This window comes from Taudactylus pleione, unplaced genomic scaffold (genome assembly GCF_031769625.1).
Source record: "Taudactylus pleione unplaced genomic scaffold, aTauple2 ptg000139l, whole genome shotgun sequence".
Lineage (NCBI taxonomy): Eukaryota > Metazoa > Chordata > Amphibia > Anura > Myobatrachidae > Taudactylus > Taudactylus pleione.
In genome coordinates, this window is record NW_028284541.1 from 1,547,545 (window position 1) to 1,574,128 (window position 26,584).

Consider the following 26,584-nt stretch of genomic DNA (forward strand, 5'->3'; position numbering starts at 1 on the left):
ACGCATTGGAATGACAGATCGTGTAAAATATGCCAAAATCGTGAGTCCCCACTCACAATCACGATGTGATGCGCATCCCCGCAGGTCGCACATCGCATCTTCAGATCTGCTGTGCTGTAGGGCAGATCTGACAATCTCAGGTCAGGATGCACTGGAGTGGTTAGGAGGCACGATAGATCGTGTGTCACATTGGCAGCTTTTTCACACCAAAAGGACTGCCGGGGAGCTCCTGGGGAGAGTTCAGGGGGGAATCGTGTACATCAGCTGATCGGGAACACATCGCTATGTCTGTGGGCACCTTAAGACTAAATGGCACTAACTGCAATTTTATTCGACTAAAGGGTATTTCAAATCTCTTACAGATGGTAGATGTGAAGTTGCCATTTACAGTGGACTGGAGTAGAGGACAATAAGTAAGGGGGAAAAGTTGCTTCAAAGTTGCTTCAATAGGTTTTTTTAGAGCTATTTTGTTTTACTTTGTCATAAAAAGGAAGCAACAGGGGATTTGTTTACTTGTGAGGGGGGTGGAAAGACTTTGAATGTTATGGAAAATGATTTTCAGGAACAACAACTTCAACAAGCTGCAGATTCTTGTGAATGAAACGCTTCGCTGACACGGACAAAGTGAAATTGCTGAACTTCCCCATATCAGCTCTGTGCAGGTTCTGCAAATGTCTCTAACACAACGGTTACGTGCGACAAAGCAGACAGGATAATATACATTCACAAAAACCGACCGAATCAACTACTGTACCAGGGCGGATGATCTTTCAAACCTAGAGTCATATTTACAAGTCACTGAAACACAAACCTCACCACTCTGTAAAATATCACCATACCTCTACAGAGAAATATCAGCCCCTTCTCTCAAACTGGGTCTTGGAAGCTTGTTGCTTTGGATACAATACAAGATACTCAATGACCACATATATATATATTTTTTTTTCACTAGTCCTAACTGCTAAATATATTCTCGTATTCTGTTAAAAAAAAAGCCACACACAGATGTATACAGTATATTAATGGCCCATTTTTGTTTGAGTGCGAGCTACTATCAACAGTCATCTCCTCTTAGGCGCACGGTGTTACTGTCTAATTTAGAAGAGGTCTGTACTGAGTGGTTACGTCTCACTAAAGGTCACACCCACAAATGGTTGGTAAGAATACTGCATCTCTTTACAGGTTTCCAAACAGTTTATTACTCAATGACATTTTGAAAAGGGGACTCTCCACCTTCACTAGAAAAACACTATATTTGCCCTGTGACAGTATACATAGGGAAGTAGCAGTTCTCACAACAAAACGAACAGAAAAGAAAAAAACTAGACCATCTTTTAAATAGTGGAAGGATTTGTAACCTTCATTCGAAATAAAAACAGGTTAAAAAGATGATGGTACTTTGTTTAAATACTTTACTGCTTGAGGTTATAAAGAAAAGTCTTGGTTACAATGATCATAAAATGTAACCTTAAATCTCTGTTTCTATATTTATCACGGTAAATAGAAGATTGTAAATTAAATCAACTTGTCGTGTACATATGTTTCTTGTACTAAACACATATTCAGGAGAATTCAACCTCAATTCAATTCAATTCGCAAGAAGCCAAAGACATTAGTGTCCAGAACAGGAACAGACTGGAGCTGTAAAACAGCCAAGGCATCCCTCTATGCTAAGCGCACCCGTCTTTCTGCAAGCAGGCTGAGCATAGCGCCGGGTGGTGGAGCTGCACGGCCAGGCTTTGCGGATGGACTGGTCCATTGGCCCTCCTGGCCGATGGCCAATCTGGCCCTGGTACAGAGGATATAAAACGCTCTCATGACAAATATAAAAGGAAAACAAAATTATAATCTGCTGGTGTACATGTAAAATCCCCATTTATCATAAAAATGTGATTAAAATATTGCAAAGGCCTCATAAGCCAAGACTAAATATTAACGAGCGATGAGGTGCCAGTAGGCAACTGGTGGTAGATACTTATCCTCTGCCGATTTCTCCACTAACACCATCGTCATCAGGGCTCAGTAGCAGAGAAAGTCTCGAAACTATACAGCACAATGAAATATGCTAGTGCTATAGAAGTAGATATAAATAAACAAATAAAAACATTTTATCATGGAGAGCCACATTAAAACGGAATACATTAATCTGGACCAACAGGGAAACTGCCTAGATATCCGTCAGACTCAGGTGTCATTATTAGGATGGTGGAGGGCCGTGGCCATATCAGTGGCTGTCTTCAGAAGCCACGTGCAGCCACGGGTATGATCATATCATCTTGGGGGCATGCTTACGCCCCCCTTGGAGCACCATTTAATAAACTTGTGCACGTTGTACCTGAAAGCCCTGTCTCAGTGCCCACGTGGACAGATACATGTGAGGAAAAGTTAGGTCAGATATAGTATTTCATGTACCAAAACACAGGCTTTCATCATCTATGACCATGCTAAAAAGTATCTCTATTTGCTATTTTATATTCTTAATTGTATTCAACCTATTTCCTTGTGGCGAGGAGGAATGTTTTGGAAGAAAGACGATCAGGCTCATGAGCCACCGCCCACATGGTAAATCCCACTCCAGTGACCCTCAGGGGCCAAGCTGTGAGCAATTGTACTGAATAAGGCAGCTACAAGGGGGAGAGAAAAGGAGATGACTCATCTGTGTCATACTAGAGAGTATTTACTCTGAATACTAAAAGGGAATGTTGTATTATATATGGAATGGAGGATTAAGCAGGCCGTTTCTGCTTTTAGTTAAAGCATCCCTATGTTTAAACCAGAAAACAGGGATACACAAACAATATAAAGCTTAGCTAACCATAAAAGCATCTTGTGCATTCCTTTGTAGTATGAAAAAGGAAAAATAGAAGTCACCTATTCCAAACAATGGCAGTGATGCAGCGGAAACAAAACAGACTGTTTGATAAAACAAAGAGCTCCCACTGGCCCCAGTTTCCATCTAAGGGACATTTCCACATCAAATACAGGTGCTGCATCATTTAACAAGACCATGCAAACACTAGGAAACACTAGATGGGGCAGGTGCAATTGGGCACAGGTTGTGTCGTGCGGTTAGTTCTCCTAGGTAAAGTTCCTGGAGCTGCTCATTTAGAGATCCGCAGTAAACTCGCAAGCAGCGGTGAGTGCTCAGTTCTGCTCGCATCTCTGCAGGGTGCGAGCATAAATAAGCATTATGTGCTGCCTCTCTGCACTGCTCGCTGGTATCTAATTGCATAGCTCTGCGCACTTCTCCCAAGAGACCAGACCGCGTGACAACGCTTTGCCAGTTTTTCCAGTCCTGTATATAGGAGGAGAATGCAATCAGGACAGCTGGGTGGAATCTCCTAGCTCCATGGATACGTATTAGCTGATAGGACATGATCCACGCTCCTAAGCTAGAATAGCCTTTGCCTACCTCTTCTGCTAGCTACAGAGCACCACAATGGCCTACCTTTGCCTTGAAGAAAGTTGATTTCTAAGAAGCACTGGTTTTACATTAAAAAAAACAAGGTCAACTCCTCAATCATTGCATGACATCAATTGGCAACTCTTAGGAATTGGTGTAGGCACCTCACACCAAACTAATATACAGTTTTTTATTAACATATTTTCAGCTTCATAGGTCTTAATCGGCTTGAACAGGTCATCCTTAAACACTTCTGAAATACAGTTTTATCTATCTCGCTGCCTTCTCTGTCTTTCAGCCACATCGTTCTATCATCCAGGCAGAGTTATTTATGCTTACCCTGACATACAACACATCTCTGCTGTGTGCATCCTGCATTAGATACAGTTGAGTATAGACACGCTTACTGGCTATACGCCAGCCAGTGTTATAGTGAAGGTGGTTATTATAGAGGAGGGTAATGTACACTGGCATTAAAATAATTATACATACAGTTTTGTGTACATAGAATCAAGTGTTTTCTAAACTGTATAAGAAAAATGACAGAACCACAACTTAATTCACACAGCATCCATTAGCGCAGTTAAGTAACTGTCCCCACAAGGTATTAAGTGAAGTGTGCACCACAAACCCACATGTTCAAATAATCTGAAAGTGATAAAATCCCTTTAATGTTCTCTCACTTTGTTTTTCTCTTCACCCTATGGTAACCCAACACCAGAGGTATCCGAAATGTTACAAGAAAAATCTGAGACCTCTTACCTCGTTTGTGAAGCCAACCTTCTTTTACAATTGCTACTTCATTCATAATTACGGCAATGGGACTCGGTTGACGGCTCTCGCCAAGACGTTGATTTGAAAACTATAGCAGCACAAGTATGTTATATCTAAAAAGAAGAAAATTTAAAGTGTCAAGAAACAAAATATTATTATATATATACACACACATATACATATATACATATATTACAGCGACATATGGTCCTACTAATAACGGCCTGTCAGATTAAAAGTCACCATCGTGTTACAACATTTTTAACACTGTATTGTGGGTACTCTAAAGTCAGTGACACCAAACAATTTCTCATTTAACAGGCAGATCTATTGTTATATTACTTGAAATGTTTCAAAATGGCAAATAGGCATATCCAACAACAATAAAAGTCAGATGAATACACAAGTTAGAATCAATGAGGAAAGATGTAGTATATTTGTAAGTCACTCAGTAACAGGTATTTGGTAGATGCAAGATACTGTACATAGGGGTCAAGTTTTAAAATATGTTTAGTATTTCCACTGCCCATTGAAGATAAATATATTGATAACAGTAATAGGACAGAAAAGCTGATGTATATTATTTTAATAAACACTGGAAATACACTACAAAGGAAGAAAATATGCCAGCCAACAAATAAACCATTGGACCCATGCCACGGATAATTACAGCAATCACCACAGACCAATGCCCCTAACACTCCAGCCAACCAAAGCAACCTATATACCTCCTAACGTCTTCAGTGGTTTTTACCTGGAGAAAGAACAGTTATCAGCACTGACACAGGTGTTGACTGATAAAATGTTTCTTTGCCTGAAGTCCCTTTCAAACAGGTCACACTTCAGAGAATACATGCGCCTGCCTAGTGCACCTTGTAAGTGTGCAAAGTATATTGTTTTCTACGCTGTTACTGCTCAGGGCAAGTGTTGTTTCACATTCTGCACTACACTCGCTCCCGAGCTGTACTTTCTAATAAACTTACTATGTGATGAAGCCGTCAAAACCCCATGAGGAACTAGGTAGGTAGCATAGTAAAAGTTGGGGGTGATTTTGTATGCGAACTTAATGGACTACACACTATCTAAAACAAGTATTGTCTACAATATAACCAGTTCTCCTTAAGGTGAGAGTCTTACCATTATAAAAAAAAAGTATAATGTATGCATTTCACACCAAAAAAATGTTAATTCACTTTACCGGAAGTCTCACATTGTTACAATGTGCTGTTAGAGGACCCTGCTCCTTCTACTATAGCTTTCCATAGACTGCACAATAGTACAACCGACACACATGCCTGGCGTAGTGCAGGGCCAATAATCAGAGCTCCTCCAAATCCCAGCCTCCGACTTCTCACTTTCTCCTGCAGGGCTATGCAATCAGTATGTCGACGTTAACTGTGTCAACATTCATGGTGTCGACATGGTGGAAGTATCGAAATTAGCATTAGGGATACGTTAGAAATGGATTGTCAACATTATGACCATTTGGTTGTCGGGAACATTATCACTAGGTTGACATGGTCACTATTGTCAAAATATACCGAACCCCCTAAATGTTCAGGAAACCCCCTGCTGCCTCAGTTTGCATTGTAATGATCCATTTGACAGATTGTTTCACCCCAGATGTACGCTCAATACAACAAGGTACTCCAACAATATAATCAGATGTATCAATTAAAAAAAAAAAAAGAAGAAGAGCGGGCGACCATAGTGTCCAGGTATTCAATATATCAAAGCAGAAACTGTATTCTGTCTGTACTACCCTGGTAATGGACATAATTTTATTTTACTAACTACTGAATCGGACTCTCCTGGCTTCTCTCACAAGTTAGAGACAGGCATGTTAGGCTACGCTGTTGGACCATCTTAATTACCTTTATGCTAACATGAGACAAAATGACCACAACCCTGTACTGTCCTTTAGGGTTGTATGTGTATTGAATAAAAACTAAACTTCCATTCAGTATATATATTATGCATTTTTGCCTCATATCCCATGTAAATAGTGTTTTTTCCTTGTGAACATCATTGTATATGAACTGCCTGGTAGAACATCAATAAATGAGTAGTAACAAAATGATACAGCCTTTCTTTGCATCGATAGCCCTGGTGCATATTTGCCTCAACCTGCAGCTGGTGTCTGACATTGAGCTCGGAGGCCTAATCCATTTTCCACAAGCTCTTAAACATGCTAGTTTGTGCTCCCGAAATGCATAACATAACACAAATACAGAGGGCTTAGGGTGTTTTTGTTTCTTTAGCTAAATAAACACAACTGAAATCAAGAGTGCAACTAATAATAGTCTAAAAGGACTTAAGTATAATTGAACTCAACAACATCTATTGCAGGAATGTATTATATGTATTATTGGGAATTGCTCTTTAAAATGGGGTGTCCAGTGAAATATAGAATTATCTCACAGTAGCTGGCTCTCCCCCTGATTAGTAGAGTACTGAAGCAAAGTTAATCATTTATAGACGATGATGGTTTTGGCAAAATCTATAGGACCAGGCTAAATCCATCAGAGCACCATTACGCCCCTAATGCAAAGCATGACCAAGGCTTAACAAAAATAGCACTAATTGTGAAATCCGTAATCGGTATGACATACAGCTGAGGCAGACATAAGCCCGGCAGATGTAATACCGACGCCGGAAGGCAGAAGACTGAAGATCCAGACGGGGAAGGTAAGTAGGCTATTGCTAACCCCCCCCCCCCTAACCTCCCCCCCAATGCCTAAACCAAACCTCCCCCCAGAGGTGCCTAAACCTAACCCCCCCTTCCCCGAGCCCTAAACCTAACCCTCCCGGGGGGGGTGCCTAGCTCTAACCTTCCCCTGGGGGTGCCTAACCATAACCCCCCCCCTTCCCCTAGCCTAACCCTCCCGGGGGGGTGCCTAACCGGCTGTCCGCTCGTGTCGCCCAGCTTACCTTCATTCGGTATGCCGGGCGTCGGGATTTCGGCGGGTGGATAATGATAGGCGTCGCGATGCCTATCATTGGCCCCATACCGTGAAGTACATATAAACCATTATTTCCAGATATATGTCCATTCTTGAACTGCTGACTCTCTTACCTTATACATGCTATTATTAATATGATCAGTTATTTATATAATGCCACAATAGTCTGCAGTGCTGTAACAAATATTTATCGGTCCCTGCCCCATTGGATCCTACTGGTCAAATTCCCAGACAACACACACACTTCATTGGAGGAAACCCCAGCATACACAAGAAGGATATACAAACTTCACATAGATAGGGATGTCTGGATATCAACCTCCATAATGGATTTGTTTGATTTGCTAGCAGTTATTCGTTTATTATGCCAACAGTGCATCAATGATTGCTATAACATAGGCGTATGTCAAGGAATTATTCCACAATCATTTTTGCAGCGTGGCTGCAATTTTTAATTTCATGTGACAAAGTAAAACCGTATGGAGGCGGGATGTAAAATATGAGGGGTGGAGCTTGTTGGCACTCAGGATGCCACCCAATAGACACAGTAAACATTAAGGGAGAAATTCAATCAGAAATTACAGCGGCAGGCTCCAAAACAAAATGGCCGATGAATGTCTGTTTTCAGGCAGACGCCGGGGTTAACACATTTGGGTCCATGAACTTATCACAGATCCTATGTGTACTCACCCGAAAACAGATATTTTTTCTGGCTAATAAAACGGGATCTAATTGCCCGAAGGCAACTCAAGCGTTGTACTGTATATCACCATCACCAGACAACTTTAATTTATTGGTTTGTATAGTGTTCACTCTAAGGGCGGGATGTACTAACCTTGCGGAGTACATCCCACCATGCTTCGCATTCCTACTGATCACATACGCACTAACAAATGCGATCAGTAACGCAAAGGACAGGTCTTCCGATAAGAGCTATCCTTTGCGATGTGTGCTGTGCCGTGGACTTCCGGGTTTATGAGCGACGCGGCGGCCGCGGGGCATTCTGGGAGGGATCCGATCGGATCCCTCATAGCAGCGCGATGCGGTAAAAGCCTATAGGCTTCTATAGGGTAATGCCAGGGTTACCCTCCACATTGGAGACCCGGCGGTCAGGTGATGATACATATAGAAAATGCGGTAAAACCCCGTAAACTGGGTTTTTACCGCATTTTCCATTAAGTACATCCCGCCCTAGGTCTGGCGCCGGCAAAAGGGGCATGTCTTTCATGTCGGGCTGCCCCTAAGGGCTCATGTCTCTGTGAATAGATGCCGGGGGCATTTTGAAATCAGGCAGGGCGCAGCACCCCACTAAAACAGCCTAGCGGGAACGCTATTGTACATGGCCTCCTGCAACATTTGTTAAATACTATGTCATGTGAACAATGTAGTGTTTATTCTAGCGGGATGTAGATAGCATCCCGCCATGCGTGATGCCGACAGTCTACATACCAGTGCCGGAATCCCGACAGTGTTGGAATCCCGCCTCCAGTATCTTGATCGCCGGCATCCTGAAGGCAAGTATCGGGGGTTAGGGTTAGGCACTAAGGGTGGACGGTTAGGTTTAGGGTGCGGTGAGGGGAAGGTTAGGTTTAGGCACTAGGGGGGAGGTTAGGGGTAGTATACTTACCTACCACTGTCGGTATTCTGACCAGCGGCATACCGACCACCGGGAACTCATACCCAGCCCCATTCTAGCACCCTTCACGTAATCAGTGAGGAAGGCATATTTTCATTTTGAAGTGCAATATTTTAGATATCACTAAAGCTACTGTAGCAATACGTCACATATAACATTTTGCCCTTCAAAGGTAAAATATGCCCTCCTCACTGATTACATGCAGGGTGCTAGAATGAACTACAGTGGTAATCTATACATTGTTTATACCTATTACACTTGAATAACTTATCTACAAAGCTGTTCTGTATCATGTCCAAGGTCATTAAAATAAAACTACTTTGTGGGACAGAAAACCAGGTGACATCCCAGTCTCTGTGTTTCCCCAGATTGTCAGGTATGTAGTACACTATATTTGGAAGCACTTCTCTTAAATGTCCCAAAACAATGACACACAGACACTTGGGGATATATTTACTAAAGTGCGGGTTTTTAGAAGAGGAGATGTTGCCCATAGCAACCAATCAGATTCTAGCTATTATCTTCTAGGATGTGCTAGATAAATGATAGGTAGAATCTGATTGGTTGCTATGGGCCACTTCTAAAAACTCACACTTTAGTAAATATAACCCCTTAGAGCCCAGGCTCCAAAATAGAAGAGCTCTGCTGGTTAGGTTACAAATAATTTGGAGAAAACCAGAAAGAAAGTAGTCTGTAAAATGAAGCGCTATGCACCCGATTCAGACCCGCTCGCTAGGAAGCGCTTGCTCGTAGCTGGGTGATTTTTGCATTCCGCGCATGCATCGCAATGCGCGGGTGCGAACCACTGCGAAAGATCGGGAAGCGCTCGCTCACCCAGCATAGACAGCCCATATGAATGAGCGACATGAGAGGCCATTTGTGGGTGGTGACAGGGGCAAGCCACTAGAAGCGGGGGAGTGGAGGTACGAACGCAGGCATGCCTGAGTGTTTCAACGCCGTTTCAGAGGCGTGCATAATTAACAGGCAGCGTCATAGTACACGTCACCTGGTTGTATTTCACACTGAAGTGATCACAGTGCTTGCGGCAAGGTATAATCCACCACAAGCACATCCGATGGTGCTCGATGTACCAATGTTTTCATGCACTTCCAGGAGACGATGTGCACAAGTGGGCATCTTAAGACTGGCTGGTGGGCATCTGAATACACAAAGTGATCACATGCCAAGACATAGTGGGTGTGCTAATGCCTTGCGATCGCCTGCCTTGCTTGGCGTGCGCTAGATTTGCATACACAAAGTTACAGGAGGATGCACAGACCAGTCAGTTAAAATGGTAGGATTTATTATACCTGAAAATTTTTTAATTTTAATGGAATAATTTGTGTTCACTTATTCAAAATTTTCAGGTTGTTATTTTGATAATCTATACAAACTTTTTCTTTTTTTACTTGTCATCTTTATATTTGTATTAATGCATCATTGATATTTTCCAGGTTTTCTTGTTTTATTCTTAACGTACAGTAGATATATCTGTAATGTATACACCACAGCTCAAGGATGAGAGATCTCCGTAACGGGATTTAGTTATGAGACCAGCGGGCGCAATGCCGCCGGTCTCAATACCGACAAGGAAATCCCGACAAGGGACTTAAGAAATGCCAAAGCCTATCTTAATCCAGATGCCGGAACTCCGAAAGACGCCAACCCGAACTAGGCAAGTCCAGGGCACCCTTTGTGTTAGCCGCAGGGGTGGGTAGGGAGTGGGGTTAGGGTTAGGTTTTTTTTTTTGGGGGGGGGGGGGGGTTAAATTTAGGCACCCCGAGGGGGGGGGAAGGTCAGGGTTAGGCTCCCCCGTGAGAAGGCTAGGGTTAGGCACTTGGGTAGGGTTAGGTTTAGGCACTAGGGGGGGATGTTAGGGTCAGGCACCACTAAGGGAGGGTTAGGCACCACTAAGGGAGGGTTAGGGGGGGGGGGGGGAGAGGGGCAGGAATAGAGTACTTGCCTGCCCTGTCAGGATCTTCTCCCTTCGGGCTGCCAGTGTCGGGTTATGAACTGGCGGCTATTCAGCCGCCTGGACTTCATACCCATTCCCTTTGTAACATCCCTGACTACTTAAATCACAGCACCACCATGATGCATTTTAAATTTGAGTTCTCTTTAATAACACCTATTTCTTTCTGGATTTACAAACGTTGGTTACAAGATGATGCCCTCAATCTCGCTTTGCCCCCTGTAAAGGTTGTTCCGTACATTAGCAGGACATAGCATCCCATTGGCTGGGTGAAGGAATTTCCAGAGGTTTCCATACACATGGTCCCTATGACGCATAGTTAACCTGTGGCTGTATAACTGCTGTGAAGACCACCGTACCAGTATGGAGATGGGGTGATCCTTGTATTCTAATCTAGGATTATAACGTTTCTGTGGACTACATTACAGTGTCGGCGGCTGTGACACTGTAACGTAGCATTTGGCATGCAGATACGCCCGCAGTGTCACACAGAATATAGGCATGCTGCATATCATGTGAATCAGCAGAAGCTGCTTGTGCGTCCTAATCACATCAATCTGTAAATAAGACGCATTTTTGAAGGTTAAAAGTCACATGAAAAGACGCTCATCACTACCGAGTCGCATGGAGTGACTAGAAGGGCTGTTTAAAGTCATAGGAAGTAAGATGTATGTGGACACATCTATAGAATCTTATAGGTTGCTATGGGCAACATCTCCACTTCTAAAAACCCACATTTTAATAAATATTCCCCTGAGTGTGGAAAAAGGCTGCGGCCGTTGCATCGAAGCTCTTCTCATGCTGATTGATAGACACAGATATAGAAGTGTCACATACCAAATTAATCAGCACAGTCTGCTGTTGCGTCCTAGTTGCATCGCATTGCGACTTATGCTGGGCATACACTCTACAATTATCTGTCAGATATCTGTCTAATCTGTCTGGTGGGAAAGAAAATCTGGTCCCTTTTCTAGTGTTTGGAAGCAAATTTCTATTGTTATTTGCTCCCATACATTACCAGGTTTTCATTCCAACCAGCCAGATTGGACAGATATCTGACAGATAATTGTAGAGTGTATGCCCAGCATTAGATACATTTTCAGTGAAAAAAAGACACCAAGCGCTATCAGAGTCTCATGGGACCAGGCGTGATAGAAGGGGCTGTTTGGTGCGACTGCACAAGTGAGGACACATCTGTAAATATGAGATAAACAACCTACCGGAGCTTTCAGGAGCTTAGTAAATTGGACTGGTGGAAAGCTACGAGAATTGTTTCTGTGGCTGAAAAACTAAATTCTATGTTCCTTACCACATGTACACACACGCACTAGGCAGGGCCACAACTAGGTAGGGCTGGAGGTGCACGTGCACCGGGTGCCGGATCAGGGGCCCATAGCCCCTGCATGCGACAGCGCCGCTGCACCCGGCGCCGCAGGGATGCTTCATTTGCCGGACGCCCACTGGGATTTTATTACCAGTGGGCATCTGGCTCCTTCCCTGCAGCAGAAGCCGGAGGCTGGAGTTCTCTCCTGAACTCCAGCTTCAGGCTCCCCCCACTGGCGCTATGGAAGAGACGTCATGACATCTCTCCCATAGTTCCGAGGAGCAGCCAGGCGGACCAGACAGCGGCGGACGCAGGAGTCGGTTTTAAGGTAAGTATTGTTTTGGATTTTTTCCTGTGTAAGCGGCACTACAGAGAGCATTAATTTGGGGGCACTGCTGCAGGGGGCATTACTATAGGGGCACTGTTGAAGGGGGCATTACTATAAGGGCACTGCTGCACAGGGTATTACTATGGGGGCATTACTATAGGGGCACTGCTGAAGGGGGCATTACTATAAGGGCACTGCTGCACAGGGTATTACTATGGGGGCATTACTATAGGGGCACTGTTGAAGAGGGCATTACTATAGGGGCACTGCTGAAGAGGGCATTACTATAGGGGCCCTGCTTCAGGGGGCATTACTATAGGGGCACTGCTGAAGGGGGCATTACTATAAGGGCACTGCTGCACAGGGTATTACTATGGGGGCATTACTATAGGGGCACTGCTGAAGAGGGCATTACTATAGGGGCACTGCTGAAGAGGGCATTACTATAGGGGCCCTGCTTCAGGGGGCATTACTATAGGGGCACTGCTGCAGGGGGCATTACTATGGTGGCACTACTAGAGAGGGCATTACTATGGTGGCACTACTACAAATGGTCCCACATCAATGAAAAGCCCCCCTCCCACAGTAAAAGGGGTCAGTACACCACAGAGCATACTGGCAGTATTGCCTGATGTAAACATAACCAGTGCTGGCCTGTCCATCGTGTGGCTGCTCAGTAATGAGCCAAGGGACCGGAGACTTCTGGGGGTTTACCCTAATGTGCGTTTTACAGAGAAGGCTCCACAGACATTCATAAAGGATCTCCAAATACATTAAAGATACATTACTATAGGGGCATTATGTGCAAATGGCATAATATGTGGCATTATGTGTAAAGGGCATTACAATATGTGGCATTATGTGTAAAGGGCATTACAATATGTGGCATTATGTGTAAATGGCATTAGAATACCTGGCATTATGTGTAATATGTTTGTTCTGTCGATATTTGAAATTTTAATAAAATAATTGGACATTTAATGGTTTTATTTAAGAAACTTAACTAATATTTTTTAAGGGATGGCTATTAAATTTATCTCAGAAAAACCCATCTTATGATGGGCAGGGGGGCGCCAATTACTGTTTTGCGCCGGGTGACAAAAATCCTAGTTTCGGCCCTGCCCTAGGATTACCTTTTGTCAGGAGTCCATTAACGTACCAGTATGTTTTTTTATTGTGGGAGAAAACCGATCCACCCCGCAGGAAACCCACGTGAGTAGGGGGAGAATATACAAACCCCACACAGTTATGGCCATGAGGCCAAGACCTCAGTGCTGTGAGGCTGTAATGCTAACCATTACACTAACTGTGCTGTCCAAGTCACTTATATTAAGTCCTATTAACAATTGACCTACAAGGTTAAGAAAAATAAATCAAATATCTGTCTAGCAACCCTTATATCGATTACCCCCAGTACTAAATAATGTAGCAACAATCCTAAAACATTATTTTTGTAAGAGTGAACGCAATTACTAAATAGGCCCTCTTAAGGTCAGCATGGTGATATGACAAACAAAAACTCATGTATGAAAAGTATTGCTTACTTTACATTCAGTGTACTGAATTCAGTGTATTCCATTTATCTCATCTGTGTGTCTCACAAGGTAAATAACAGACTGTGCTTCATAAATGTGAGTCTGAACCTGCATGTACAGTGTCAAATACTTCTGTTTACCATTGGGACATTTTTTATTTTTGTTTTTGAAACGAACACACTCAAACTGGTAATTTGTGTTTCCAATTTAAAAGTAAATATTTTTAAAGTTAGTCATCATTCACTTGACTACTCTCACTTTTATGCTAATGTGGGGAAGGGGGTGGGGGGGTCGAGGCGGGGGAAAGACACAAAATGAAACCACCAGTCAGAAAGTACTACCTGAAATTTGTAAATTACTTGCCAGGTAATAAACAATGACTTAAAGTTTGGAGCAATAAAACAAAGACTTTCAGATACATAGGGTTGCTAATTAAAGTAGCTGTTACATGGTCTAATAAAGATAATACTAATGGTGCATACACACGATCAGATTTTTCCTTCAGATATGAACGATAACGATTTAAAAATCGTTCAGTCGTTCATATCTGAAGGAAAATCGTTCATATCTGACATGCCTGAACGATGGACGATCAACGATGCGCGTTCCCGTTTGTCAGATAACGATATCTGACATCTGATGGGTTTGCAGTCAGACTTGGACGATTCCATTCATTTTAATGCAGTCAAAAATCGTTCAATCGTTCAAAACTTTGGTAAAATCGTTCAATCGTTCATCTGACAAATTTGACAAGTCTGACAAATCTGACCGTGTGTACGCTCCATTATTAGGGGTATATTTACTACAGTGCAGTTTTTTTTAAGACGTGGATGTGTTGCCCATAGCAACCAATCAGATTCTACTAAACATTTATCTAGCACCTTCTAGAAAATAATAGCTAGAATCTGATTGGTTGCTATGGGCAGGGCCGTAACTAGGGTAGAGCGGCCTGTGCCATGGCACAGGGCACCGCAGGGCAGGGGGCGCTGTTTGGGCCTGTCAATTTTCCTGTCTCTTATCATTCTCACTTCGCTTCCTCTTCCTTTATCTCCAGCATCTCCTGGCTGCCCCAGGAGTACCCCTATCTCTTCCCTGGCCCTTCCCCATGAAGCCATGACATTTTACAGGTGCACTCTCTTATGTCCTGATTTAAAAAATGGGGGTTAAAAAATGGGTGGGCGCCAATGCGCTCTCTGGCACAGGGCACCAAAAAGTCTAGTTACGGCTCTGGGCAACATCTAAAAACCCACACATTAGTATATATAACCCTAAGAAATAATAGCACACAATGTATTTATCAATAAAATATTACTTTGCTGAAGAGAAGTTTGTTTGGCAAATTAATACATATTTGCATCCGAAAATCAAATGGAATAAAGTTTTAAATGAAAAGTAATAATAGTTTAGAAGTGTTTCTAAAACACTAACATACACCAAGAGTACTGTCAAAACTAATATCAACTGTGAGGTGACTTATTCCAAAAAACAGTTATAAACTCTTGCCCGTTAGAAAGCATATTTTACAGTAAAAGACAATCAATATGGGTATAAGCCCCTATGCGTAACCACATTTAATTGTGCATTCTGTCATTTAGTATGTCAGTGTCTGCAGGCTATGTTTGGGTTAAATGTAGGCCTGGTTGCTATGGTAACATGCCAAATATCAGCCACACACTATTTCCCCCCTCTCTGTGGCTGAATATACATAGATTTTCCAAGTAAACACTATCTTTCGATTCCTAGAAGGCCGGGTAGTAGGAGCAGATGATTGTGCTGCGCTGAGTGAGCTAGTGGCCAGGGTGGGATGTGGTAGGGTGAGCCAATCCTGCCATGCATATTACAGTATATGTGCAGGAAGTGGGCATCAATGGGAGGGGTGCATTCAGCTGATAACTGGCTGCAGAACACAAGGGATGTAGAATAGACAGCAAATAACTCACACTGCTGAAACAAATACTTTGTAGCTAATGCATCAGAAATATAACAATACAACAGAAATAGATACACAAGTATGTGTCTGGCACAGATGAGGTTGTAAACACAGGAAACAACTGCAACCTCCTATTTTTTGTTGTTGTTGATGTTTCAATGGGTGACTGGTATATAGTAGAATGTAAGACTGTCTATTCATTGCACCAGGCACAGCCCTTCCCTGGAAATAGCACTGGTTCAGCAGAAACAAGAGTGGATACATCCTACATCACAAACACACACATTATATATATATATATATATATATATATATATATATATATATATATATATAGTGCTGCATTATAGAACACAATATACACAGGCTGCATCACACACACAACACAATATATACTCAACCTACTACATCACATAGCACTATATATACAACCTACATTACACACAGCAACAGTGCAGCCTGTCTCATGCAAATAAGCAAAAATCAATCAGAATGTATGGTGCCCCATCCCCTGCCAGCCAGACAGGCATAAGTACCCAATGTGAATGTATTAGCTGTATCTACACTATGTAAGGGATGCTCTACCCTGCACAGGCCCATGGTCAGGCTGCAGTGTATATATACTACAGGGGGTGGGGCACTAGAGAGATGGGGCATGGGTATTATAAGGGGGTCTACAAGGCCCTGCTTTCATGAATAAAACAGGGTGTTGGTGCCAGTATAGGGTGTGTGCCCCATCAGGGGAGAAGTGGGTGCAGTAACAGAAGGGAGGGTATTGACTTACATGGATGCAAGAGGTATATATAGGAGCTGTGCCTGGAGGAGGAGGAGAGCCACCGGGGCTTGGGGCCTAGTGGTGGATTGCAGCCAGCTGAAGCCTCACCATCACCGAGGGGAGCATGAGAGGGAAGGGAGAGGAAAGAAGGAAGGAGGGGTTAGGAGAGGAGAGCAGACAGAGAGGGGGAGAGGGTGGGAGGAGAAGGAGGAGGAAGAGGGGAAGGATAGGGCTGCTGGTTGTAGTGTTGCTGCTGCTGCAGATTCAGCCCATTGATTGCAAGGAGGGATGGGAGGATCCGGCTGGAGGGTGCTGTCACCTTGTTGACACCCTGGGGTGCTGCTCTTGTGCTGGAGGATGCTGACACCCTGGGGTGCTGCTGCTGCCGTGCTGGAACCTTGCACTGGGGTGTTGCTGCTGATTCTGGTACTTGATTGCTGAACTGAACTGTGCTGTCACCTTGCTGACACCCTGGGGTGCTGCTGCAGGATGGTTGGAGGATGCTGACACCCTGGCTGCTACTGGTGAGGGATCAGCTCTGTGCAGTCGGGTAGCACTGTCAGTCCTGGATCATCCTTCTTGAGGAGGATCAGCAGCTGCAGCAGCGCTGGCTGTCCCCTGATGTGTGCCCGTCTGATGCAGCCTCTTCCTCCCCTGCACAGGGTGATCCTCCTCCTGCCTCCTCTTCCTTTCTCCAGCAGCAGCAGCCTCCCTCACTCTGTCTATGTGTCTCCCTCACTGCCTCCTCCAGATGACCACCGGGTCCTACCGCCCGCAGGCTGCCAGCTACAGATCTGCAGCTAGAGAAAATCCATCACAGCAGCAGCAGCAGCACTGAGGGAGGAGTCTCCTCTGTGTGTGTGTGTGCCGGGCAGACAGGTGAGCTGCTGTCACCTCTCTGCTGCTTCACTGCTGGTAATGATTACAATTCATATTATATATAGGCTTGCCATATAATATTGTGCAATAGTATTTGTATTTATCAAGAACAAGGTCACCCACTCCCTGTGCACCGGCTTGCTAGGTGCTCGCTAAAACTATTAAAAGTTGCAAGATGTTACACTAAAATCTACTCCAGAGTCAGGGACTTAGGGTAAGATTCAGGGAGTACTTCAGCTAGATAGATAGGTAGGTAGGTAGGTAGGAGATGGGTACGGGATGCCAGCGTTTGGGATCCCGTCGGCCAGAATCTTGACGCCAGCATCCCGACAGGGTTATGGGTATGGGCAGCACAGATGGTGTAATGGTTAGCGTTACTGCCTCACAGCACTGAGGTCATGGGTTCAATTCCCACCACGGCCTTAACTGTGTGGAGTTTGTATATTCTCCCTGTGCTTGCGTGGGTTTCCTCCGGGTACTCCGGTTTCCTCCCACACTCCAAAAATATACTGGTAGGTTAATTGGCTCCAAACATAAAATTAACCCGAGTGTGTATGTGTGTGATCATGTGATAGGGAACATAGATTGTAAGCTCCACTGGGGCATGGACTGATGTGAATGGTCAACTATTCTCTGTACAGCGTTGCGGAATATGTGTGCGCTATATAAATAACTGGTAATAATAATAATAATACACATGGGACGATCGTCAATCATAACGATATCGTTGAACGATCTCCCGAGTGTGCCAGAAAATCGATATCGATCATCCAGCACACCACCTACCCACCAGTGATGACCAGGTTGACCTGCATGCACGGGCGATGGACGATATCATTATCGTCCATACGTGCTCGCGCATTGCAGGTCGTTCGTGGGTTGGAGGCACAGAAAAATGCACGATATCGTTCATATTGTGCATTGTTAACGTTCCGTGTGTACGCACCTTTAGAATACAGACACTTTTCGGTCAGTATTCCAACCCTCCCCCTACCCTAACTCTCCTTCCCCGATGCCTGAACCTAACCCCCCCAGTGCCTAAACCTAACCTTACCTACGTGCACCCTAACCCCCCCCTAACCCCGGTACTTGCCTCCGGGATTCCAGTGGTCGGGATGCCGGTGCTGGGATTCTGACAGGTTCCCGGGATTCTGGCGCCAACATTCTGACCTCCGGAATCCCATCCTTCGGTATTTTAACAGCATCCCAATAGATATGTAGATAGATAGATAGATAATTATGATGTACACTAATACTTTACACACATTTGTTCAACAGCAAAAAGTAGGGTTGGTATTGCCAGTCATATTCCAATAGAGCAGTGTTTCTCAAACACGGTACCCAGGACCCCTACCAGTACATGTTTGCAGATCGCCTAGGTGTACAGCTGTATTTGTTACTAAAGCTAGGTGCGCACTTTACAATTATTGGACCAATTATTGCCAATAATTGGGTGTTCGGCCTGCTTTATTGTATACTGTTTAGGCATGAGCATTTTACCGATAAAACCATTTAATAAGTCCACAAACGCATTCGATTATCAGAACGGTCTCTGCCTCTATCTCCCAATACCGCGCAGTGTGTGTACATTCTCAATAAACAGCCCATGTTTCCCCGTGACTATGTCATCCTCATTGTGGGTGGACATATGAAAAATCAGTGGGATGTGGACGAAAATCTGTAACTGTAATGTTACAGGCTATGCTAGAAATATGTCAGAAGCTGATTGGTTGGTACTTTATCTCTCAACTTTATTTCTCCAAAATTTGACAAATCACTCCGGGACATCCCGTTCCACCTGCCAATCACTTTGTGGCTAGCATAGAAACAGTGGATGGAGAGAGACTCAGAAAATTCAGGGCCTGTTTCAGACTCAGTCGCAAGCGCTGAGCCGCGGAGCCGGCTCCGTCGTGCGCATGTGCGAGACCCGGATAGCGACGGGCAAGCCGTCGCTCCGGGTCTCGTACCAAAGTGGGCATGCTGTCGATGTTGAGTGACAGCACGCCCCTTTTGGTGGGCGGGCCGGGGGGGTGACTGTCCAGACAGAGGCGTTCCCATGTGAACGCCTCCATTTGGGGGCGGCCCCATTGACATCACGAGTGATGTCAGTGGTAGAGATTTCGGCTCTGTTAGAGCCGAAATCTCTCTGGGGCTTGCGGCAACAAGACCCTTCCACAAGGGTCTCGTCGCAAGCCCGATGGTCGTGATGGTCTTGACCATTGCGACCATCTTCCTGGTCGCTCGATATGTAGCTGTGGGTGGTCACCCACAGCTATGCGAGCGGCCAGGAGGCCGTTCTTAAAAAAAAAAAAAGACCGGCCCTTATTCAGAGCGAGCGCTCTGTCAGAGTGACCGGCTCTGAATCAGGGCCTTAGGGCCTGATTCAGACCCGCTCGTGAGCGCTCGCAAGCGGGTCGATGGTGCACCAGCTCGTGAGCGCTCGCAAGCGTGTCGATGGTGCCCAAGTGCACATGCGCGAGACCCAAATAACGACGCCAAAGCCGTCGTTATGGGTCTCGCACCAAAGGGGGCATGCTGTCGATGTTGATTGACAGCACGCCCCCTTTGGTGGGCGTGCCGGGGGTGTGGCTGCCCAGACAGAGGCGTTCCCATGGGAACGCCTACCGTCTGGGTCCGGCCCCACTGACATCACTAGTGATGATCACTAGTGATGTCAGTGGGAGTGCTTTTGGCTCTGATAGAGCTAAAAGAACTCCTGGGCTTGCAGCAGTGAGACCCTACCGCAGGGTCTCGTCGCAAGCCCGACCAGCAAAAAGACCATCATTTTGGCTGCTCGCTATAGCTGTGGGTGGTCACCCACAGCTATGCGAGCGGCCAGGAGGCCGCTCCAAAAAGGAGCAAGGACGGCCCTGATTCAGAGCGAGCACTCTGTCAGAGCGTCCTGCTCTGAATCAGGGCCTCAGTTCCCAGTCAACATTTCTGAAGACCTCCATTGAATAGATGAATAGTTAATAAACATATTTACGATTGTCTGTTTTTAATATATATATGATGTTAGTCGTTAACATAATGGAGCAGGATACCATTATAGGACCACTGAGTCGGCAATGTTGCCACTCCATGCAGAAGAGCAGAGAAAAAGGGGGAGGTACTACTTATCCGGGCTTCTGGGCTGATTGGAGGGGCCCAATGGGGGCCCGGATCAGTGATCGCCACCCACTGTTCTTCCCACTAAAGCTCACTGCATCTGTATAGCAGTGAAAGAGCGGAGACACTGCCTGCTGTACCGCTGTGGTTGGGCTGCTATACAGATGCAGCCAGCAGTAGTGGGCAAAGAGAAGAGATTGCACTGATCGCCCCACTGCCCTGGAGCCGCTGGCTGCGCTGAGTGTTCATATACTAGTTTCTTCATTTTTGGGGGGGCTGGGAGGGGCTTGACCACACCTCCCTGATTTTGTCACACCCCCTCCCAGTAGCTGGCCCTGGCATTGCCGCCGCTGGTCTCATAACTACATCCCAAACTGAACATGTTCTGTATGCACTTGTAAGTGCATTCAAATTAATCCAGTATGTACTGTATTTATATGTGCTTTCACATGCTTGCACTTTTTAAAGCAACTACAATGGGCAGCCAGCCAAAGGACTGTGCTTAATTAGATACATGGGGTTATATTTACTAAATGTTGGTTTTTCCAGCAGTATATGCCTGGCTTTGCATAGAATGTTATTATTTATTACTGTTTTAAATCCTGTAGGCAAAACCGTTGACAATCATTGGCTTTGAAAAGCTAAAAATACCCTATGATCTTATGTGTAGAGCACAGTAAATAGGCCTCAATATAAATGATGAAGTTTAAACTCCTGATATATGAGGACTGTATATTTACCATGAAGAAGGGTATGTCTACCAATAGCACCAGGCGCCAAATGTAATAGGGTGAGAGTTTAGAAAATGTGAAAGAAAACTCTCCCATTATTAAACTCAGCCAATATAATACAGTCACAGAACAGGCAAACTTACATGTTTTTCAGATTAAAAAAACTCTCCAGATGTAAACTCTCATCCAGGTGTTTCCTGTATTGAAAATACAACTCGATCAATGTATTAGTGTGATAGTTTTACTGCTAAACGCTCACATTTCTAAACTCTCACCCTATTATATTTGGCCCCATATGTTAAAGTTTTTTTTCTCTAATTACAAGGTTGCAAACTATTATGTGTCCTGTAATTAGAGTGGTGAATCTATTGTATATACCTGCTTTATAAATAAATGTGACTGCTCATTTTCACCTTATGGAAGCCTCTGGACCTTCATTTCTCTCACAAGGTTTATATAATAGTTTGTTTAACACATAAACAACCAAATTGGTTATACATACAGTCAGGCGCATAAATATTGGGACACTGACAGAATTTTCATATTTTGGCCTCTATTCACCACCACAATGGCTTTGAAATGAAACAAACAAGATGTGCTTTAACTGCAGACTTTCAGATTTAATTTGAGGGTAATTACATCCAAATCAGGTGAACGGTGTAGGAATTACAGCGGTTTCTATATGTGCCTCCCACTTTTTAAGAGACGTGCAGATATATATATATATATATATACACACAGTACTGTGCAAACGTTTTAGGCAGGTGTGCAAAAAATGCTGCAATATAAGAATGCTTTCAAGAATAGTAGTGTTAACAGTGTCAGAGCGCAGCATCAGCACCGCTGGTGGTCTGCGTGCTTTACCCATCTGGGGAGTAGGTTGTTGGGGATGGTTACAGGGCTGCTCGGGGAGATCCTGCGTACAGTAGACGGCCCTGGTCTTGGAATCCTGGCCACATCCCTGATCACAGCAGTCATGCCGTTCCTCCCATGGGCGCTGCCATATTCTACTGAGTCAGATGACCCAGTTCGGCTAGTCATGGACCCAACTCAATCCTGAGCCAGCAAGGGAGATAAAAGGGGACCTGAAAAATTAGTTACTTCCTGCGGTTCCAAGCCTGGTTCTGCAAGTTCTCCTGCAAGACCCAGTCCGGTTCTGCAAGTTACTCCTGCTGGTCTCAGGCCGGCTCTGCGAGTTCTCCAGCCGGTCCCAGTCCGGTTCTGCAAGTTACTGTTGCCGGTCCCAGTCCGGCTCTGCAAGTTCTTCTACCGGTCCCAGTCCAGTTCTGCAAGTTACTCCTGCCGGTCCCAGTCCGGTTCTGAAAGTTCTCCTGCTGGTCCCAGTCCGGTTCTGCAAGTTCTCCTGCCGGTCCCAGTCCGGTTCTGCAAGTTACTTATGCTGGTCGCAGTCCGGTTCTGCAAGTTTTCCTGCCGTTTCCTGTCCGGTTCTGCAAGTTACCTCTGCCGGTCCCAGTCCGGTTTTGCAAGTTCTCTTGCCGGTCCTAGTCCGGTTCTGCAAGTTACTCCTGCCGGTCCCAGTCCGGTTCTGCAAGTTCTCCTGCCAATCCAGTCCGGTCCTGTCTAGCAGCATCTATCCATCCATTGTTGCTACCAATCACCAAAAGCAGTTACACTATCAAGTTACTTCTGACGGTCCCAGTTCAGTTCTTCAAGTCACTCCTGCCGGTTCCAGTGCGGTTCTGCAAGTTACTCCAGTTGGATCTGTCAGGTTCCTCCTGGCTGCATCTAATCTATCCATTGCTGCTACCCATCACCAAAGGCAGTTCTCACTGCTACCCAAATCTACATGAGAAAGAGCTATATATTGCCTCCATGGTTCTTGTTGCACTCATCTGCCGCTGGTCCTACACCAACACCTGAGACAGGTATCTGTAACACCAGTCGTGACGAATAATTAATTTTTCTCAATTAACAAAACGCAAAGTGAATGAACAGAAGTGAAATCTAAATCAAATCAATATTTGGTGTGATCACCCTTTGCCTTCAAAAGAGCATCAGTTCTTCTTTGTACACTTGCACACAGTTTTTGAAGGAACTCGGCAGGGAGGTTGTTTCAAACATCTTGGAGAACTGACTAAAGATCTTCTGTGGATGTAGGCTTGTTCAAATCCTTCTGTCTCTTCATGTAATCCCAGACAGACTCAATGATTTTGAGATCATGGCTCTGTGGGGGCCATATCATCACTTCCAGGACTCCTTGTTCTTCTTTACGCTGAAGATAGTTCTTAATGATATTGGCTGTTTGTTTGGGGTCATTGTCATGCTGCAGAATAGATATTGAGCTAATCAGACGTCTCCATGATGGTATTGCATTCTGGATTAGTACCTGCCTGTATTTTTCAGCATTGAGGACACCATTAATCCTGACCAAATCCCCAACCCTGTTTGTTGAAATGCAGCCCCAAACTTGCAAGGAACCTCCAAAATGCCTACAGACACTCATTATTGTACCAAAAATTTATATAGAGTGAGTGGTGTTATACAGGCGCCAAGCACCTCTCTAGGCTGCAGATGACTATACGTGATAAGTACCACCCTTCAGTACTAAAGTGTACATAAATAATAAAAGATTACGTATAGTAAAGTGCGCACAGTGCTCCCAAATCAAGATATAAATAATAATCACAATACTTCCCCACGACTACAATCAGGACACCGTGTAGGGTCGTCAAATTGTAGTAGTGGAATTTCCATACACATGAAAGACATAAGATCGGCCAAACATAGTGTAGTACAATCACAAATACAATTTATTAAACTCAATGAGAATAAAAAAACAAATAAAATGGGTATATGATCAACAATGCCCTAAAAGCAATGACACCAATACTATGTGTAGGATGGATATTTCCTACATGAGGGTGAATGGTCCTTTTTAAAATAAAGATTGGGGAATTACCAGAAGTCCCCCTCACAAGGGCCCGTAGATTTTAAAGATGGAGGTTTACGGATCACCTCTGTTTCAGGGTCCTTCTTTGAGGGATATTCATGCAATTCCTCCCTGCTGATGATCCTGTCACTGTGTACCAACGCGTTTCAGGAGTCAGCTGCTCCCTTCCTCAAGGTAAAGTGACATGTGCAGAAATGATCATCTTTTAAACTCTTTTCAGGATTCATTTCCGGGTCAAAGGTCATGGTATTAAATTTCTTTATACCTTTAGTCAGACAACCTGTACGCATAATATAGTCATCCATGTGATGTCCTTCAATTATTCAGACAAACAACCTACTTCTAAAGTGTCTTATATACTTCTAAATTACTTGAATTCATTTTTATGTGTTTATCGCTGAACCAGAAGTGCGTCACTCCTACTTCCGGTTTCGGCGCATATCAGTCCATTCACAGCGCGCTCCTACCACTCGCACCATGCGTTGATACGAAGTTCCTGTACCATTTTCCCCCAAGTTGTGGCTCCCAGTCCCATTAGTGTCTCCGCATCCTGTGTGTGGAACGCATCAAAGGCCCATTATATTTCCGGTTTTGGCGGCCATCTTTATGTAGCTCAAATTTCCTCTATATAATGACTCTTATTTTCCGGCGGCCATTTTAGGTGGGACACTTTTCTTAATGTTCAGTATAGTACACACATATATCCCACTAGTCAGGGTGGCCATGTTATGTTTGGAATTAATCATTGTCAAACGATCTTTTCCTCCAACCAAGTGCCATCTTAACCATGGGGGATTTGCAGATGATTCTTTTTCCCTGACATGATGGTGAAGAAAAGAGCAATTTAGATAAATAAAATCAAATAAAGTGATTTGTGCATAAATATTCCAAGAAAGGGTGATTACAATAATAATTCCAATAAAAATCTAATATAGGAGAGAATGGATGAATAAATATAAAATATAAATATCGATAAAAAGTCAATAGAACTATATATATATAAAACAACAGTGGAGGGACTAAAATAGCTCTATGTGAATAAGTGGATAGATGGTAAAAGAATAAATAGTGTATGGTTATAAAACCTCTATAAAAACCATTTCAGCTCAAAATCTGAGTTAAGACCTCTTGATATCATCATTTTTAATTAAAAAATCCACTGCATTTGACTTTTTGCTAGTTTCTTTTCTTCATTTCTCTCTCTCCACGTACTCTTGATATTTGAAAAATCGCCATGTCTAGTATCTCTTTTGTGGAGCAAAAAAAACTTCTGGTAATTCCCCAATCTTTATTTTAAAAATGACCATTCACCCTCATGTAGGAAATATCCATCCTACACATAGTATTGGTGTCATTGCTTTTAGGGCATTGTTGATCATTTACCCATTTAATTTGTTTTTTTATTCTCATTGAGTTTAATAAATTGTATTTGTGATTGTACTACACTATGTTTGGCCGATCTTATGTCTTTCATGTGTATGGAAATTCCACTACTGCAATTTGATGACCCTACACGGTATCCTGATTGGAGTCGTGGGGAAGTATTGTGATTATTATTTATATCTTGATCTGGGAGCACTGTGCGCACTTTACTATACGTAATCTTTTATTATTTATGTACACTTTAGTACTGAAGGGTGGTACTTATCACGTATAGTCATCTGCAGCCCAGAGAGGTGCTTGGCGCCTGTATAACACCACTCACTCTATATAAATTTTTGTTATAACTTTACCTACCCTTTGCAAGTAGTGACATAGGCAGCCATTTCGTTACTAAAATGTTCAAACATCTAAAAAGTAGGGAAAATACTGTTAAAGAAGTATTTAGTGAAACACAAGCCACTTTGAGTGATGAAAATGTGGACACTGCAATGAAAAAAATGGAGAAACTATTGCTGAGACAAAATCGTCTATGGTGGGAGATTGTGACATTGGAGAAATATGTATCTGATCAGATTATCCCCAAAGTATTAAGATTAAAAAAACTCCCGATGTTTGAGGATACTGAAGAGAATTTTAGAGATGAATGGATTAGAACATTAGAAACGTGCTCCTTTTCTTTGATGGAAATGATATTGAAGGAATGTAGAGGTAAATTAAAGGAGATAAAAGAAGATTTAGAAATCTTACAAACTCTGGTTGAACCATTTCACACCTCACCGGAATATAAAAAAGCTGAAATAATGATAGAACAAAGAATTTTGAAAAATACCAAAGAAATAATAAAGAAAAAACAGAAGAAATTCAAAAGGAATCATGATTATTATTGAAAGGGGAAAGGAGACATCTTTAGAGAATGGCTGCACGATGGTTCA

At 43.7% G+C, this 26,584-nt stretch overlaps 1 protein-coding gene across 2 annotated transcripts in view; it reads right to left on the minus strand.

Moving 5' to 3' along the window:
* AKT1 (AKT serine/threonine kinase 1) overlaps positions 1-17,482 on the minus strand; it is a 128,522-nt gene extending 111,040 nt beyond the window's left edge. Inside the window, exons 1-2 of one of the 2 annotated variants that reach the window (XM_088473696.1) lie at positions 16,650-17,482; positions 4,166-4,290 (exon numbers count right to left, since the gene is read on the minus strand). In XM_088473696.1, the coding sequence (XP_088329822.1) occupies positions 4,166-4,211 (46 nt within the window). In that variant the 5' untranslated portion in view covers positions 4,212-4,290; positions 16,650-17,482. The remainder of the gene's footprint in view (positions 1-4,165; positions 4,291-16,649) is intronic. The other variant, XM_088473694.1, reaches the window with a different exon arrangement.
* Positions 17,483-26,584: the final 9,102 nt, after the last annotated feature.